Raw genomic sequence first — 17,464 nt, 5'->3', positions numbered from 1 at the left:
TCATTCTTCAACCAAGTGGGTAAGAATAACTTTTTACAGAAAGAGAAAAAATACTATTGAGCCACTCTGTCTTCTGCATCACAGCACTGCAGAACAGCAGCAACAGGAGGCATCAGAGGATGAAGGGAGCATTCTTTCCTTTTAGCGGACCTTTCGAAGATCCCATCCAAAATATCCAGTCCACCTACCAAATTCTGACTACAAAAATGTGGAAATTCCTCCTCCTCTATTTCCACCAGCATGGAAAGAGAGTTGAAGGACTATAAAGACAACAGCTGTACTGGCTGACCTACTTCCTGCCAACGCTGAAATCTCTTTTCTAAGATACATTATTTATCAGTCACTGGCCCCATCCCACTCCAAGAACAGGTAAGACACATAACATAACTATTTTAAGCATGGCAGTCATAAAGTCAGGCAACTGCAGCATTTTCAAGTGCCCCACAATAACATCATGCTTCTTACAGATTGAAATAAGCTAGAATTTCAGAACAGTGCTACTATTTATGCCTTAAAAACCAAATAAAACCAAACACAACAAAACAGCCAGAAAAACCCCAAACCACACACACACAAAGCGAGCATAAAGGAAATCTTCATCTATGAAAACACAATGCAATAAGAAACATCCTGGGTGAAAACATTCTCTCAGCAGACTCGCAATGCGCCTTCCCACTTCTGATCATCTCAAAAAAAGAGGAGAGTTCTTCTGAAGGACAGGTAAAGACATAATTGGCTTTCCAAACAGGACAGTCCACAGCTTTCATTAAACAACTGCCCACTGACAGAGGACAGTTATGAAACATAAGGAACAATGACAGGAAATTTTTCATCCAGTACAGCTCAGATACAGTAAGGAGTGCTTCAAGTCAGACTGTGACACACACAGCAGTTGGATATTTGCTGTATACTGCAAAAACAAAAGCTTAATTTAAAAAAAAAAAAATTTCAGTCTAGCTAAAAACAAAAATGCAAATTAATAACAAGTATGTTACAAATAAATTTAATTATTTCTGTCAAACAATGTGGGATGGGAAATCAATGCAAACATTTAAAACTCATAAAACGTAATTCCAACAGTAGGTTTTTTTCTGAGGATACTTCTGAGATGAAAACATAGCCAAACTGAGTGATAAATTTGTCCCTCTCATTCTTCCTAATGGGCTGCAGGGCAAAGTCAATGCCCCAAAACTGCTCTCTGTAGGAGTTTTTCAAGAAAATGCTTGGCTCTGGCACAGCACAGCTGCATGGAACCTGACATAACAACCTCTCTTGGTGCAAAGGGCTCGATTTTGCATCACAGGGTATCAAGTAGACAGCAAATTTCAGTCATAAATAAAATATTAAATATTGCCTATTTGTAGCAATTGTCAGCTCCTAACTGAAATCTTAACATGCTGGGCTTATCAATCCTTTATGATGTGTAAAGCCCACTTAATTTAAAATAAATCTAAGGAAAAAAAAATAGCAATCAAGCCTTCAAGATATTTCACCCCATCTTATTTTATTCCAGGGAAAAATGAAACAAAGACATTAACCAGGTTCCCAGGAAGCATAATGCTGATCTCAACTCCCAGCCTTGTGATTTTAAGCTAAAGCTCCATGTCCAGTTACCTAAAATTTAAAAATATTTCATTACAGACTTTGTAACAAGTTTCACTAGAAATATGATTTTTAAAGGGGCAGATAAGGCTCTTCAAAATGCTGCAGACACCCTACACCTCCCCTTCCAATTACAGCATGTTTGTAAGAGTTCAAAAACCCATCAATGCCTCAGAGCCACTGATAAATTCTAGGCATTTCTCCAAATACAGGATATCTTCGAATGTATTTGCAGTGAATTTCTGTTGCCCTAAATGCTGCTTCCTCCGATTTGTTTTATATGAAGAGCTTTATCAGTCCTAATATGAACGTCAAGCTCCAAGAGCCTCAACAGCTATTGCTGCTCTTGCAGAGGGAGTTAAAGCATTTAATGAATGGGCAGCTTTAGTTTCAGAGAACTAAAACCACAGGATTTTCATGGAATTTCCTGGAAGACAATTCTCAAAAATAGTGAGGATAAACCTCATGCCTCAGTCTTCATTCTCCAATACCCTGACTTTCCATAGTGCATTGCTAGATAACTTAAAAATGGTTCCAGACTAAACCTTCAAGCCCTTTCTAGTATGTATTATCTTTTCAGCTTATTAAAACCACAACACACATCACTGATTAAACTAACCTGTCTTAAAGTTACCTGCTTTAAAAGCTAGACCTTGGAAGAGTAAAGCTGATTTTATTTTAAAGAATACCACTATTACTGCCATCTGAAGTAATACTACAGTTTTAAGATCCCAGTAACAAAAGAGCAGGTCTCTTGAAAATTATTACCAATTGCTCCTAATGTGCAAAAAAGTATGCATATAAATTCTATCCAAGACCAGAAAGCGAACTTTTTTTGTCAAGACTCAAACTTAATACTGGCACCCATTTATGAAGAATTTACTTTTTGTTTTACAACAAAAAAATCCTCCAAGCCAAGATGAAAACATGGTATCTTCAGTCAGAGCACAAAACTTCCAAAACCTGCCAAATAAAGACCTTGGTTTCAAAACATTTGGCTTTTGATTAAGTAGGCTGACAAAAGTGTCCAACCTGAACAACAGAATGAAATACTGTAGCATGAACTTATCAGAACACGCATCTGCTCAAAGTGAGGAGCTTATATTAAAAGGAAGTAGAGCTGGGTATGTGCACTGGACACACAATATGTCAGAGATGAAAGAAACTGTGGGGCACAAACAGCAATGGTTATGAACTTAGAAATTACTTAAAAGCAGAGCAACATGAACCAAGACCAGAAATGCCTGAAGATCTTCTTTACAAACCCTTCTGAAAAGCATTATTAAGAGCAACTAGGAAGAAATGATGTACTTACAGGAAGTATAGGTGTTTTTAAGAAATTTCTAAACAGGTATACAAAAGATACACTAAAACATAAAAGTACCTTTTCAAAGTTTCTAGTTTCTTTTTACCATACCATTATTTTCTCAGTAACTGGGAACTCACAAAAATACTTAAATAATTTATTTTTATTTTCAGACAGTAAAGATGATTATGAAAACTCTTAAATTTTACTTACTTTGGATCTGGTGGTCCATCTGACAGGGGCTTCATGGAGAGCTTACACAGTGACCTGAATACAAGGAAGGCATCCTTTTGTAAAATGTGGGAAAACTTAGCACCAGGGGTAGGTCCTGAAGAATTTCCAGATTCCTAAAGAAGTTAACATATTTCAGTATTCCATTTTGCATTAGCAGGGTGTGTAGGGAAATCCCCACCTCCTAGCAACAAGAAGTTAATATATTATACAAATATAACCAATTCACTTTAGGTTTATGGTCTCAAGACTAAAACAAAACAAAATATTCTGCAGTCCAGTTAAAATGAACACACTCACTAATAAAAACTGCCATCTCAGTAAAGAGTCAGAATTAATTAAAGACTGTCACAAAATTAGGTAGGTCAAGTTTAAGTAGGGTAATTTGCAGTGAACTGCCTTCAGGCATTTTCAGTAGATAACTAGACCCAAACACTTGGCATTTTAATAGAATGTGAGTAGTTATATATCCTCTCATAAGGTACACATTTGATAAAATTTTTATGGTATAACAAATAACCCTATTACTAAGTTCTTGCAATTTTGTATTATTGTTCCATATATAAGAAACATATTTACTGCTAATCTCTTTCTATGACCTATGAGACTGTAACTTTTTAAGCTTAAATTTTATTATTCCCAAACCTAATTATTCAGTACACTCTGACAACACAAACACTCGATCACTTAATAGTGTATACCAGTCCATATCTGATAAAACAGAGAGAGTGTATTTTCCCATCTATTTTGTTAATGAAAATCAAATCCTCTCCCACATAAAACTATTTATGTAAAATCCCTGCAGTAAGGTCATGCTATAGGCTTGAAACTATTTATCATTTGAAAAAAGCACACTAAAATTACACAGGTATGTCTATAATTGGCGATATTCTTCACTATGCATCTTGAATACTAGTTTTATTATTTCTCAGAAGCAGTTCACAAAACAAGAAACTGAGTTCTGTAATCGTGGAACAGTGGGGCAGCTAAAAATATGGTAGGATAAGAGAGATATCAAATGCAAAATTTACTTAGAAAAATTTCATTTTTTTTTCATAGTGTTTTTTTCTTCCTTAAGGAAGAATAATGCTTAGAACATGACTTCATACTTGAAATTAGCCTCAGTAAACTATTTTATGGAATTATATTAAACAGTCTGCAGAAGCACTGGGCAACATTTAAAAACATACTACTTTTTTCAGTATCTCCTAATTATAACTGCCTGTACCTGAGTATCGTTGGAAGAGACAGATAATCTGTCATCAGGTAAAGATGGTGTATAAGCAACAGAAATTGGAGTCCCTGGAATTCCATTTGCCTGAATGTTTTCACTGTCACTGCCATCCTCTAATGTTACAATTGTGCCGTCACCACCTGCACTTTCAGCAGTGCCTTCGACATCTATCAGAAAAGATGGAAAATTTATTAACAAACATTACATGAAATTCAAAATTAAAACGAGCTGGTAAAACTAACATTTAAATACTAAAACAATCATAAGTAAATTATCAAAAGGAAAATTACCTATAACTTTACATTGCTGGGGTCATCCTTCTACCGAGTTTCCAAGAATTACTAGTTTTATAATCAATTTCCAACAAATTAAAAAAAGTAGTGGTAACTCTGCTAATACAGAGGGGGGCCCATTTCTGAAGAGTGTTTATGTAGAACAGAAAAAAAACCCAACCTTTTTTGCATTTTAAAAGAACATTCATATCCAATATATAAAGCGTAATCAATAATCTTGTCCATTTTACTGTTAAATAATGCACAGCTAAGGTCAGACAACTGAACCTGTCTTTTTCTGCATATTAGTAATTCTTAAATAATTATATGTTTCAGTTAAATATTTTGAAGTATTAAAGTAACTCTTAAGGTCAAGATTCAGACTGCTATTGACTAGACAAATATTATATAATATATAATACCTCCAACTACTATGTTCACCATTTCCTGCACAATACTTTCTACAATTTCTTGTGCTTTCTCTTCACACTCATTGCTTTCACCATCATATGCTCCTCCATCAGCTTTAGAAAGATCTTTATAAAGAAAAACAAATACAAACAAACATTAATGATAAACGCGGACATTAAGAAGGTATTTTGCTTGCATTTAGGATTTAAAAACACAATCATAAATCTATTAACAGGAGAGTATATATTAAAAAAGCATGTATGGATACTTCAAAAACAGGTATTTGCAAAATGTAAGAATTTTGGGTTCAACCTGTTAATGGAAATTAATATACAGGTCTATGCCAATAAAAGACATCAATTTTGTATCTTCATGTACAATAAACACTGAAAAGTCGATGGTTTTAAGGTGTTATTCTCAAAAACTTTTACAGTATTACATAGATACAAAAAGGAGTCTTTGCTACAGTGACTACAACAGAGTGCAGGACTAAAGAATACTCATGATGAAGTTTAACAGCAGTAACAAGGACAAGAGATACTTTGTGTTAGTCAACTACTTGAAAATATATGCCTGACTCCAGATTTGGGAGAAAGAAAAAAAAAAAAAGACAATCCTTAAGCCTTTCTCTTTACAGACATTTCCCTCCCTCCAAGAAACAAAAATACACACTGATTACTTTCTGCTGCTGTGGCTTGGTCAGCTTCTGTCTGTTCATTTTCAGCACTAGAAATGTCAGATCCATTTTCTGCCTCAGTATCTTCTTGAAGGTTTTTGTCCATATCATTTGTGCTGTGGTCAAGTTCTCTCTCATGGTCTTTGGACAGCTGATCAGTCTGTGCTGGAATATGTCTCAGCTGAGGTGATTCAGGCTCATGATGGCTTAGTGGAGACTGTTGTAGATGGTGTTGCTGTCTGTGTCTTTCCTTTTCCATCTGTTTGGCTTCCTGAAGCTGAAAAAGCATTGCAAACACACAAGAACTTCTCTATCGAAATACAATAATAAACTGTATACATTATTTTATAAACACAACATATGTATTGTCTCTGCTTGCACAGTACCTTCCTAAAAGATGTAACAGTTCAAGAAAATGCATCTTTGTTTAATCATAAATAATTTTTATATCACAGGATAGTTCATTGCAAGGGGGCAACTATGCACATTGCGCTTAGCCATACCTTCACTGTGGGAAGAGGGATGACTACACTACACATACTGTAAGACCAAAAGTTGTCCACCTGCCTGCCCTATGAGGAATTTCAGAGAGCAGATATGACAATAAACGAAGATTGCATGGAAAAACATAAAAGCAGATTTTTTTTGTGATCGCTTGATCTGGAATCTCTGAGAAAGGGAAGAATTTCTATCACTTGTCTAATGCATTAAGATAACATGAGTTAAAGTCAAACCAAAGCAGGACGTCCTTTGAGGTGATGCTCTAAGAACTGGCCTTCTATCCCTGCAGTGTCTACTGTTTACCAAAACCTTTGTAACTTTTTATACTGTTATTTTGGCTACTGTGATCTCAGCCCTTTACTCTTTTCCACTTACAGCTTTCAGCCTTGCATCTTTTGGGGTGCCAGAGAGCCCCAAGAAGATACGACTCAAACTACAGCTCAAAAAATTCCTTCTAGCGTTACTTAGATATCATACTGAAATAACTGCACAGAGTGTGCAAAACAAGGAGGATGGTTTATCAAGATTGAGACTTAAGTCTGGCAAAAATGAAGATTTCCAATGTATAATAATAATAATAATCTTCTAATTAGGTTGCTTAGAAGGATAGTAACTGCGCTGACTCCCCAAAGCTTTCAGGGGCAGCATGGTTCTCGACACTTATCATAAATACAATCTCTCCTATTGCTTCAACTGTGATGGCATCATGTACCAATACGCAGTTGCTTCTGGAGGGAAAGTAGGAAAGTACTACAAACTTAGGAGTTTGCAATAATATAGCAGAATTACTTCGAGAAGTAGCTAGGAATTCCATCTGTTTTTAAATCTGGACATCTGCATTTTTGCTTATGTGGATTTGGGGTGGGTTTTTATGTCTTTTAAAATAGAACTTAGGACAATTATTTTGCCTTATTCATCTTTACTATCAGCGGTAGAAGGCACAGGGTATATGCTGAAGTCCTTGCTGAAAATTCACCACAGCATTTTCAGTGACATAAGTAAATGTTAAAAAGTGTATACCAAGTGTACATGACTGAAGAGACTTCCATTTGTTTGGGGAGGGTTGCAATTGAATACATCCATTAAATATAGAGGACCACTATGAGAAGTGTAAAACCTATACACCACCCCCAAAAAGCACATTTGACAATTATTTCAGAATGCAAAACTCAAGAAGAAAAATACAAGAGACCAGATTATTTGTTTCCCAAAGCACCTAAGTTAGAAAAGCAAAAAATTTAATAATAATGACAAAACAAACCTCTCAAGCTGGTTTGCTTTCAAGAGCTAGTTTCTAAATAAAGATACTGAGATACTCACTGCTTGATTTTCCATACGTGCAAAAATGACATTGAGCATTTGTGTCAGAGTGGCCTTGGCTGTGGTTTGATTTATAAGATTTTTGCTTGCTAGGTAGATATTGTAACATGTTCGTACAGCCTGTAGCACTGTTCCTTCGTGGATTTCTATGTGTTGAGATGTTACTGCAGTGAGCAAAGCCTAAATAAACAAACACACATATATATTTTCCACTCAGAATCTTAGTAATCAAAAAGTTTGCAAACTGACAAACGCTAAAATTGGATTACTTCTAAAATATATCTAAATACGTATCTTGAACTGCAATTTAGTTATGTTTTCCCAGGTACTCTTCTAGCCATGTCAGAGCATCATATATATCACTTATACTAAACTCAGAGTGTTTGTAATCAACATATCTAGGAAATACATGTTTCATAATACGTAACAGCAAGAAGCAAGCAATGCAGCCATCAGAGAAGTAGTTAATAGAAGTCATGCTAGAATTTTCTAGACATAAACATGAACAGATTACCTGTTAAAATCCAGAAAGCAAGCCAAAGGGTGCAAAAGTTGTTTCAGAAATAAATGTAAATGTGAGGAACAAACACAGAGTATGAGATTAGGCAGCTATAGAGGGACAACTGCCTTTTATAAAAACTCTTTTTGGGTAGATCCTAGAATATTGTGTTGCCCTCTCTGTAGAAATTCACTTATTTCTTCCTATTTGAGCTCCTTCACTTTTAAAAAAATAAAATACGCACATAAGCCTGTAAAAGATCAGGTAACAGAGCGGTAAGGAACACCTTATCTTTATGTGAGGAGGAGGTAGGCTTTTTTTTTTCCCCCGACTTTTAACATTAGGAAGCAGTGCCAGTTAGCAGAAAAAAGGTGACAAGGCTACAGATGGATTATGTGCTCTTTTGTTTTAACTGGCTTAACAGCCTGAATTTCCTCAGTGTTTTCAGTATGCCTATTATGACTACTAGACCTCCTAGTATGCCTGTTACAACCTCTTCTCATACCACCTGATAAGGGGGTGTGGAGGCCAAGAAATGCTTCCAGCACACACAGAGACACACCTCCTTAAGATATTATTACAAATTCACTGAATAACACCTATGCAGACTGAGAAGTCAGTCTTTCCACAGGACGTCTTGTAGGTATCTAACTATAAAAGAGTTCAACTTGGCGACAGAGCTCATGACAGTCACTTCTTTTGGGTTTCTTTCCTTCCCAGGCACTAGAAACTAATCTTAATGACTACTATACATGTTTGCAAACTGATAAGCATTTTTAACTTTGATCTCTTGCTAGTATCTTTCATCTTCCTTCTAATTTAAAGCCATCCTCAGGCCATTAGTCAGGCTTACTTCACATCTCAGTGCCATTTCTATTCCTCTACTCTGACAATCTAGTAGAAATACAAGAACAAAAATGAGACAGGAAGTATTTTACAATTACTTTCTGAACACCATCCTTTCTCCTGGCACCTTCCATTTAGGGCTAATTTGATGACATGCCCTAAACAACATCACCTAATTCTGTATCACAAAAGAGAACATCATTACCGTAACAGGCATGACCAGCTAACCCTGAGAAACCACAGGTTATGATCAGCAGCAGCACTGCTACTCTTCTGAAATCCTTGTCAACTCATATGTTAGAAAAACAAACCCTTCCTTTCTCATTTTATTACTTTTCTTCATGTTACTCTCCACCCTTACTCTGTGACCAAAGAGCCACTGTGTCCAACACTTCTAAAGAAGAGAGGTGAGACAGAGTAGAGGACAATCACCTCAGCAACAGCCCCCAGTTAAGGAGGGTTATTACACAAAATCTGAAACTGCTACACAACAACCCCCATCCTTAAGATGTGAACAACAAAAGCTCTACCTTCCTTTCAGCTACACACTCTCACTAGTTACTTTGCAACAGGTCTGGGACATGAAGTCACCTGTGTTATTTTAACAGCAACACATCAATACACTTAAAAACTAAACAGAATAAAAACACCCATGTGTTCTCTGGTGTTTGGAGGTTTGTTTGTTTTAAAAGTGATTTTAGTAGACTCAGAGTATTAAATGCATGCTAGGGCAAAATCTGGGAGCAAAGCCTAGATGGAAAATGCCTGCCTCCATTTTTCCAAGCTACTCCTTTGGAGTCACAATATTATGTTGCTCTTTGCCTTTACACTAAAGATTTGCTGTTCAAGGCTTTTCACAGCTGAGTTCCCACTCCTTGTGGTCACACTTAGCTCATCTGTTTTCATCCAGTATCTTCAGGGTGAGTTAAGGAGAGACACAAAAAAAAAAAAAAAAAAAAAAAAAAAGGCAGCCTACTTTACTGTACTCCTCTCCTTTGCTGTTCTTTGTGAGAAAGAAAACTTTGTAAAAACATTGTTAGCACTACCCCCTATACTTCAGTTCCTTCCAAAAAAGCTTTGTCACAAAGCCTGAAAAAATACCAACAGCCAACACGCTTTCCTCGTTCTGAAACTACTGTCTACCATCCTGACTGTTGAGTTTGTTTCCTTCTGCTTTCCTTCCAGTCCTTCACACCTATTGTTCTGAATTTGAGAAAGATCCTACTGTTCTGTGCTGCTACCTAGTTACTATAAATAAAGCTTATACATTTTTATAAGCAACCATCAGATGGCTTTGGGAAAGGAGAAGAATCTTCAGGATCATTTCTTGAGTTACAGATTACCCTATCTTTGTGTGACATGTAGAGCATTTTTTCTTTTAGTTTGAAGTATGTTTGCCTAGTGAATTTCCTATTATGTAAAACAAGTGCACAGGAAGCATCACACTTCGTGAGGCAAAATGAATGTAATTTTAAAAGTAAACTACATTAACAATAGTTCTCTACTAAAATCATCCAGTATCAATCTGTCCCTCTAAACTCTGCATTCCTCTCACACTGAATAATATTCTGCAAGAAAGCACAGTTACAGTGAAAGAATATAATTACCACCAGGAAAACAATTTTCAGCTCAGGGTCAGTTGTTTTTTCCTCTCAGCCAACTCTGATCATTTTATCTTTGGAAGATTTATGACACAGCAGAGCTGTCATCTGATCAGCATGGGCGTACTTTGTTTTAGTTTTGTAATCCACTTGCCTAGAAACTCCTGAATACTTGAGACAGTACATAAAACACAGTAGCCCTAACTCCTCTCTCTAGTGTTAATTAGCTACTGGAACCACCTAATTCTGTCTTCTTTGAGAGGGGCTATCTGGTTAATTTCAATAATATTTTTTTTAAGTTAACTTCAAGTCCCAACATTTACTTATCATGAAATAACGTGCTACTACAGACTGACTCTTGAAAAAACACAGGACACTGAAGTCCTCAAACCAGAAAACAACAAACACAGCAAATAACTTTCACAGATAAATAATTTTTCAATATAAGTGACACTAAAAAATTATCTAGTAATGTAATTCTCCAAGCAACATTTTCTTTGTGAGCAAGTGAGAAACTAATCTTCTGCTTTTTACCATTTCCAAATTATTCAGTCACTTATGTTACATATTTAAATTACTTTAAAATACTTAAGTTTACCTCACTTAGTTTACCAACTTTGAAGCACTGTGGAAATACACTGTGAGGGTAAGAAGAACAGAAAAACACAGTGTTTGCTTCCAGCATGCTTTCACAGTTGAGACAGTGATTGAAATCAACAGTGTCACATCCTAGACTGTATGCCAGATTTCAGTAATAATGAAATTATTAATTATCAGTAAGACTTAGTATTTGATGTTAACTAGTAATTTTTATCTACGTAACATCAAATTTAAGAAAAAAAACCCCTATATTCTCAAGCATTTGGTCAGTTGCCAGCCATGAAACTCACTGAAGGATTATGAAGTTTCTGAATGAAAGAGAACTATATTCCAGTTTCTGCCATGGAAGATAACAAAGAATATAAATTATATAAGAATATAAGGTTTTATTTAGTTTTATTAGGGACATTTAGGAGTTCAAAATGAACTAGAGTCTAATATGGAATTAACCAGATAAGTATTTTGTAAAACAGAAGTATTTCTGAAACTCTGAAAACAATCCTTCTCTAAAAAATAAAATTGCAAACTGACAGGACAGCATTTTGAAGTTAAGTAACAAGAACCAGCTGTTAACTTAAGCCTCAAAATACAAGTATTCCGAAAAACTTCTTGCGTCGTTTTTTCTCAAAGCATTCCATAACCCACAGCTCCTTCTAATCTCAGCAGGAGAAATTAAGTTTTCAACAATCTTTTAATAGGAAACAAAAATCACACTACTACATGATGCTGTAGATGATTAAGTTACTTAGCATTCCACACTACCGAAACATAAAAGGACATGGGACTGAAGTAGTTCTAAGTGTCTTCTCAATTCGTAATCTGTTTTCATGCATATTTTGTTATAATTCTTTCAAATCCACCAACATTCTCCTTATTGCTCAGAATCAGTCAGCCTTTACAGACTTCCCATTCTGTAATCCAACAACGAGTTGTCATCTATTTTCAGTCAGTTTCAAAAGACAACTTGTGCAAGCGACATTTGATTCAACTTTTCTTCCTCCAGAGACATCAAGTCATACTGACAGTGTGATCAATTGTAAATAGACAGTCAGGAGCTGACCTTATGAAAAGCCTATTGCACATGGAAGACTCAGATAACATCACTAAATAACATTCAAGTTTTCAGACTACAGCTATCAAGCACACACAATAATTTTTCTCTGTCAAAGATGAGTAAATTAAGCTGTAAAAGTATCTAGATAACAACAAATACTTTCCATACAGCAGGCGAAGGTAAAAGGAACACAGTTGATAGCATGTCCCATCCTTCTTTCTCATCCTTATTCCTTCTTTACAGATTTTTAAAAAGATTTAATACAATTTTTGCCATAATTTTAGTTATTTGGAAATAAATAGGCCAGACAGAAATGTAAACAGAACTTCAACTAAGACCTCTGCAGCTGTCAACAGAAGTCTGCACTCCCACATGACAATGCCATAGTAGCCCTTGGAGAGCAAGCCTGGAGGCAAAAAGGTTCAACCAAAGGAGGCGATTTCAAACATAATTTGCATGAACCATTTTCAATCACACCAGTGATTACTTGCTTTTTTTCCTGCCACAACAATCCCCATCATTAACAACTAAGCAAGAAATGTTCATGTCTTCACATCAAAATTACACCAAATCAAACTAAACTACAAGAGAAAAGAAGGAAAAGGCCAGTTTCCCAGTCTGGTTAATCACAGGGTCTGCAGATGAAGAACAAGGGCATTACAGAGATGAGAACACGCAAGCAGAAACAGGAATAGAAAAGTTAAACTGGCCCCTATCAAAACAAGTGCAACACGTGCCTCTAAGCTTAGATACCTAAAAAAAAAAAAAAAAAAAAGGACAAATTATACTCCTCAGTGTCAGCAAGATTATTTCCTTGGTAGTCAGCAGAAAGGTATTTTCAGAACTTGTAAGTGGCTCTGGTTGTTGGGAACCAGCTTAAGATGACTCCACTGTTGGAAAGCCATCTAGTAACTAGGAAACAGCACTGCATGTAAGCTCTGATGCAGGTCCCCTCCTGCCTTCTATCTCCCTGATGGAATTAAAATTCTTCAGACAACAAACTAATCATAGGACCACAGAAGAGTCCAAAAAGTCATGATTAATCCTTCAAATCGTAATGGAGGAGTTCACACTCAGCTCAGAACTGAAGAGTTATGAGAATATGACTGACTTAGCAATTTCATTATTCCTCCAAAGTCAAAAGTTCTGGTCTTTGCCAGAGTTATTTCTAATTTTCAGGCTTTTTAGAGTGTTCAGTGTATTGGACAAACATGGAGACAAAGTCAAAACAGTGCTCTCCACTTTCCTAGTCATTCTAACAAGGCAATCAGCTAAATGTAAACAGTAAAAAAAATTAAGGCCTTTAATGTATACACTTTATGTTTTTGAAGAATTTATTTTCTCAACCCTTTTCTTCAACAGAAGGAATACCAACTCATAGATAAGCCCTTTCAGGTGAGGAAGACTGAAATAAGAAAGTATTCAGAGAGACAGTATTACAGTGACAGGGAGATATAATAGTTCCAGTTACTGAGAGTTTAAATCAACAAAAGCTTCCTTCTGCAAGATGAAAAATGTCTTAAATGTTTGGGCAAAACAACACAACAAATCTAGAAAACAGCAGCATAAACCAACATTTTTAACAACTATTTGCTGGAGAAGTGGAGTGCAAAGAAAAGGAAAATTTATGATACGAAAAGGCATAGAGCAAACTACATTCATTGCAGTAAAACAAGCAAATACAATGCCAACAGGGTAACCAACACTCCATTTCTCATAACTAACTCTAACTGTTTTCTTCACCACTGCTCACCATCACAGCCATTCAAAGACTGCTGATACAGGAGCAGGGAATGGCATTTCCACTAGGTAGCTAACTTCTCATACTTGGCACAATGATTTCCTGCAATAAATACCCATAATTAATGGCTGCAATCAGAAAACAGATTCCCCAGAAACATTTATTTGTACAAACTCCACATGCAACATTTACATAAGCTACGGAAAGAAACCCTGGACCTCCTTCAAGCCAAAGGCTTTGACACAGCAGCACAAAGCTACCGTGGCAACACCCAACTGCCAGGTCTAATTGCATTTCATCAACCAATTCCAAAACGGATTTTAAAATCTGCTGCTTAATTACCATTTCCCCCAGTGGGATTGCAGGATGGTTTGACAGTAATTCCTCACAATTAGAGGAGGCACAATTATAGGCTCCACAAGTCTGCTGTGAATGAAATTTCACGCTGTGGTCTGTGCACAAGACTTGAGGTCACAACCATGAGTACACTCAAAATGCAGTGGGAGAAATAAGGGAAAGGAGCATAGGACAGGGACTTTCCATCTCAAAGAAAAAGGATCAAGAAAGCATTTTAAAATTGCCATTACATTTACAAATTAAACACTTCTGCTCTTGAACTCTGAGGTCACGAATGTCTTCCTGCTGTCATCACGATAAATACATGAGGTATTAAACGTGTTACCTTTATTATTTGTAGCTGAACCCCTTCGTCTGTTTGAGGGCCTTGAAAACAGCCACATATTGTCTCGATAATTCTATCAATTAATTTTTTGCCTGGAGCTGTACTGTCTGGAGCATTCCCTGTCAAGTGCCCATATGCTATAAGTTTCTGGAGAGAAGAAAAAAACTCACATAAACAAGAGCTTAAAAAATTAAGCTGTTTTTTTGTTATAATAAATAAATTCACTTGAAAGCTCTAACTTGCACAGAATAATTAAAACAGTACATTGTACCCCATGTCGCATAAAACATCAAGGATTTTTTTAAATGTCTTCCAGATTTATTCCATTTTCACTCAGCAACTGCAATACAAAGTTTGTCAGTAAGCTTAACCTTAAAGCTTTTGATCATCAGTTAGCAATGTTTTAAAATGAACAGGATTATAAAAACTAGCTCACATCACACAAGTCTTCATGTGTAGTCAGCACACAAACGTTCTTAGTATCAGATAAATCAGCTGCAAACACTTTCTATTTATAAATAGAAGATTAGCTAGTAGCTTCAGTGTTTCTTCTACTTTTAAGTGTTCTTTTATCCCTTTCTTTCACTAGGTCTTCAATACTGAGAAGCGGAATTTATTACAAAATTAGTAAAATTCTCTTCTGAACACTTCAGACATAAGAGTATTTGTTAATCTCCGTGGCCCACCTACTGAAAAATACAGAGTAACATCATGGTGCAAGAGCTTGCCAGGCATGAATGTGCCTGTGACTGTAAACTGGGCTCGCTGTTGGGTTGCTCAGGAGAAAAGAATGGCAAAATTCCAGGCTGTAGAATTTGTTCTGAAAACATTACAGGAGCCTCACAGGAGTTTTGAGAGGCCAGACATCTCAAAGTGAAACTATTTTACAACAATTATGAATAACAAAATAAATTTGCTAATGCTATATCTGCTGTGTTAGTTCAACACATATTTGAACACATGAAAAGAAGTAGTTGTACATAATAAAACTGATCCAAACACATACCTGTGGTAATACATATACACACAGACACATACATACACTACATAATAAATAACATACATTCACCTTTTGTGAGAAATAAATGCTATTTGGTTATGTGTGCAATAAAGTAAAATAATAAAAATCCCATGACATTATTTGTTACATACAACTGCACTTCCCCTCTAAAGCAACAGAATTTAAAGTTGACAGTTAAAGGTCATCTTCATACAGACCTGTAAACAATCTAGAGATGTACTGACAATCCTGGGGCACTTGGACTGGCATGCCAATTCAAATGGTAGGAAGTATTTGTCGGCTTCAATGAAGCTTGTCTTTGATTTCACAGGTGGAAGAGTGCTTGAACCAGACTTTGCTTCTCCATGAGGGGGACTAAACAGAATGACTGTATTAGAATGCTGTAAGTGATCACACAAATAGTTCTCACCCCCACAATGTTCATGAATGAAATAAAATATCAAGAAAATTAACATTGGGAAAGACTAACTTCTATGAAGTTAATGGTAAAATGTAAAATATTCTTAACAGCGTTTTAGAATTCATGTCTCCTTTATGGATCGGGCAAATTGACCCATTTGCACACTAAGTGGATATTCAGTGGTCCCTGCTGGTTTGAAGGCATAAGACTTGTTTCCTCTCAAATAGGAAAAGACTCCCGCTATTTGATTGGTGAAAATAGAGAGGAAGAAAAGAAGAGAAAAAACAGAGAAGAAGAAAATCTATTCAATACGATTTCCACATCAAATAATAATTCAGAGATGTCAAGCTTGTTACTACTAGAACTAATAAAAATACAACTTGCCAAAAGTAATGATTATCCTGAAAGTTATTAACTACTCAACTACTGTATTACGACACAAGTTTGGTTCAGTACTTTGGAGAAAGTACATCTATTTTGGAGACGAAATCATATCTGAACTTTAACCCTGAACATACTCAGAGGAAAAAACCAAATCAACAAACTAACAAAAAAACCACCCAAACCTTCACCCTATCTCTGCTTCAGGTGACACCACAGAATTTAGAGTTCAATGATTACCAATATATCTCACATTGGTAAAAGTATCTGAAATGACTAACAATACAAAAGCAAGAAAATTATGAGCTGTTGAAGTTTTATTGCTTACAGCACCTTTAGAAAGGTCATGCTCATTAATGCTTATCGAAAAAGAGTCCTTAGGAATGGGTCATTTTTCACCAATTTGTGTGCATCAGGGCAGTTTGCCTTTGGATCAAAGCAAGACGTTCAGATCTTTTATTTCACAGAGAGCTCATCACCTCTCATCTGTAAAGCATTCCTGACCTTTTTTGTGCACGCACAGGTATCTGTACATTAAAGGTAAACTACACTGTCTTAAACAGACTTCACAAGCAATATCAAAAAAAAAAAAAAAAAAGGGCATAACATCATATTCTGTAGTGAAGGATTGTAAAATTCTTGCAGCAATTCAAACAGATCTTTACAGAACAACTATATTCAAATACAGGTCCTACACATGTTGCAAATAAAATCAGACGCTTCAAGGAATGCATTCAATTTCACATCACTGAAGTGGAAGAATGAACTGCCAAGAGTTTATTATAAATCTAAGGAATGATTGCAGTCCCATGCATCATGAAGTGAGCCTTAAACTAATCAATATACATTAGTTTTAGCTTTTCAAGAAGCAAGCTGGATTGTCCTTGAGATGATGTTTGCTACTACATTCAAACAGACCTCCTTGTTTAGGTTGTTTAAAAAGGGTACCTAAATTTTAAGTCTTCATAGTGAACAATTAGTGTTAAGATGCTACTTCCTACTAAGTAACATTTCTTTTTAAGGTTTAATTTATCTCTACAATTTTTTTCCCCCGAAGAAAATCAGAGGTTTGTTTTTTCTGTTGGA

At 35.9% G+C, this 17,464-nt stretch overlaps 1 protein-coding gene across 1 annotated transcript in view; it reads right to left on the bottom strand.

Annotated features, from left to right (window-relative positions):
- Window positions 1–17,464, bottom strand: part of ARFGEF1 (ADP ribosylation factor guanine nucleotide exchange factor 1) — an 87,300-nt gene that overhangs the window by 40,464 nt on the left and 29,372 nt on the right. Inside the window, exons 3-9 of the mRNA XM_050318363.1 lie at window positions 15,795–15,951; window positions 14,577–14,723; window positions 7,554–7,733; window positions 5,736–6,009; window positions 5,068–5,181; window positions 4,368–4,540; window positions 3,122–3,255 (exon numbers count right to left, since the gene is read on the bottom strand). Coding sequence (XP_050174320.1) covers window positions 3,122–3,255; window positions 4,368–4,540; window positions 5,068–5,181; window positions 5,736–6,009; window positions 7,554–7,733; window positions 14,577–14,723; window positions 15,795–15,951 — 1,179 coding nt within the window. The remainder of the gene's footprint in view (window positions 1–3,121; window positions 3,256–4,367; window positions 4,541–5,067; window positions 5,182–5,735; window positions 6,010–7,553; window positions 7,734–14,576; window positions 14,724–15,794; window positions 15,952–17,464) is intronic.

Source organism: Myiozetetes cayanensis, unplaced genomic scaffold, assembly GCF_022539395.1.
Source record: "Myiozetetes cayanensis isolate MyiCay16 unplaced genomic scaffold, myiCay2020 scf1, whole genome shotgun sequence".
NCBI classification, from domain to species: Eukaryota; Metazoa; Chordata; class Aves; order Passeriformes; family Tyrannidae; genus Myiozetetes; species Myiozetetes cayanensis.
Note: the sequence above shows the minus strand (reverse complement) of the source record. Positions and strands in the feature narration are given on the sequence as shown.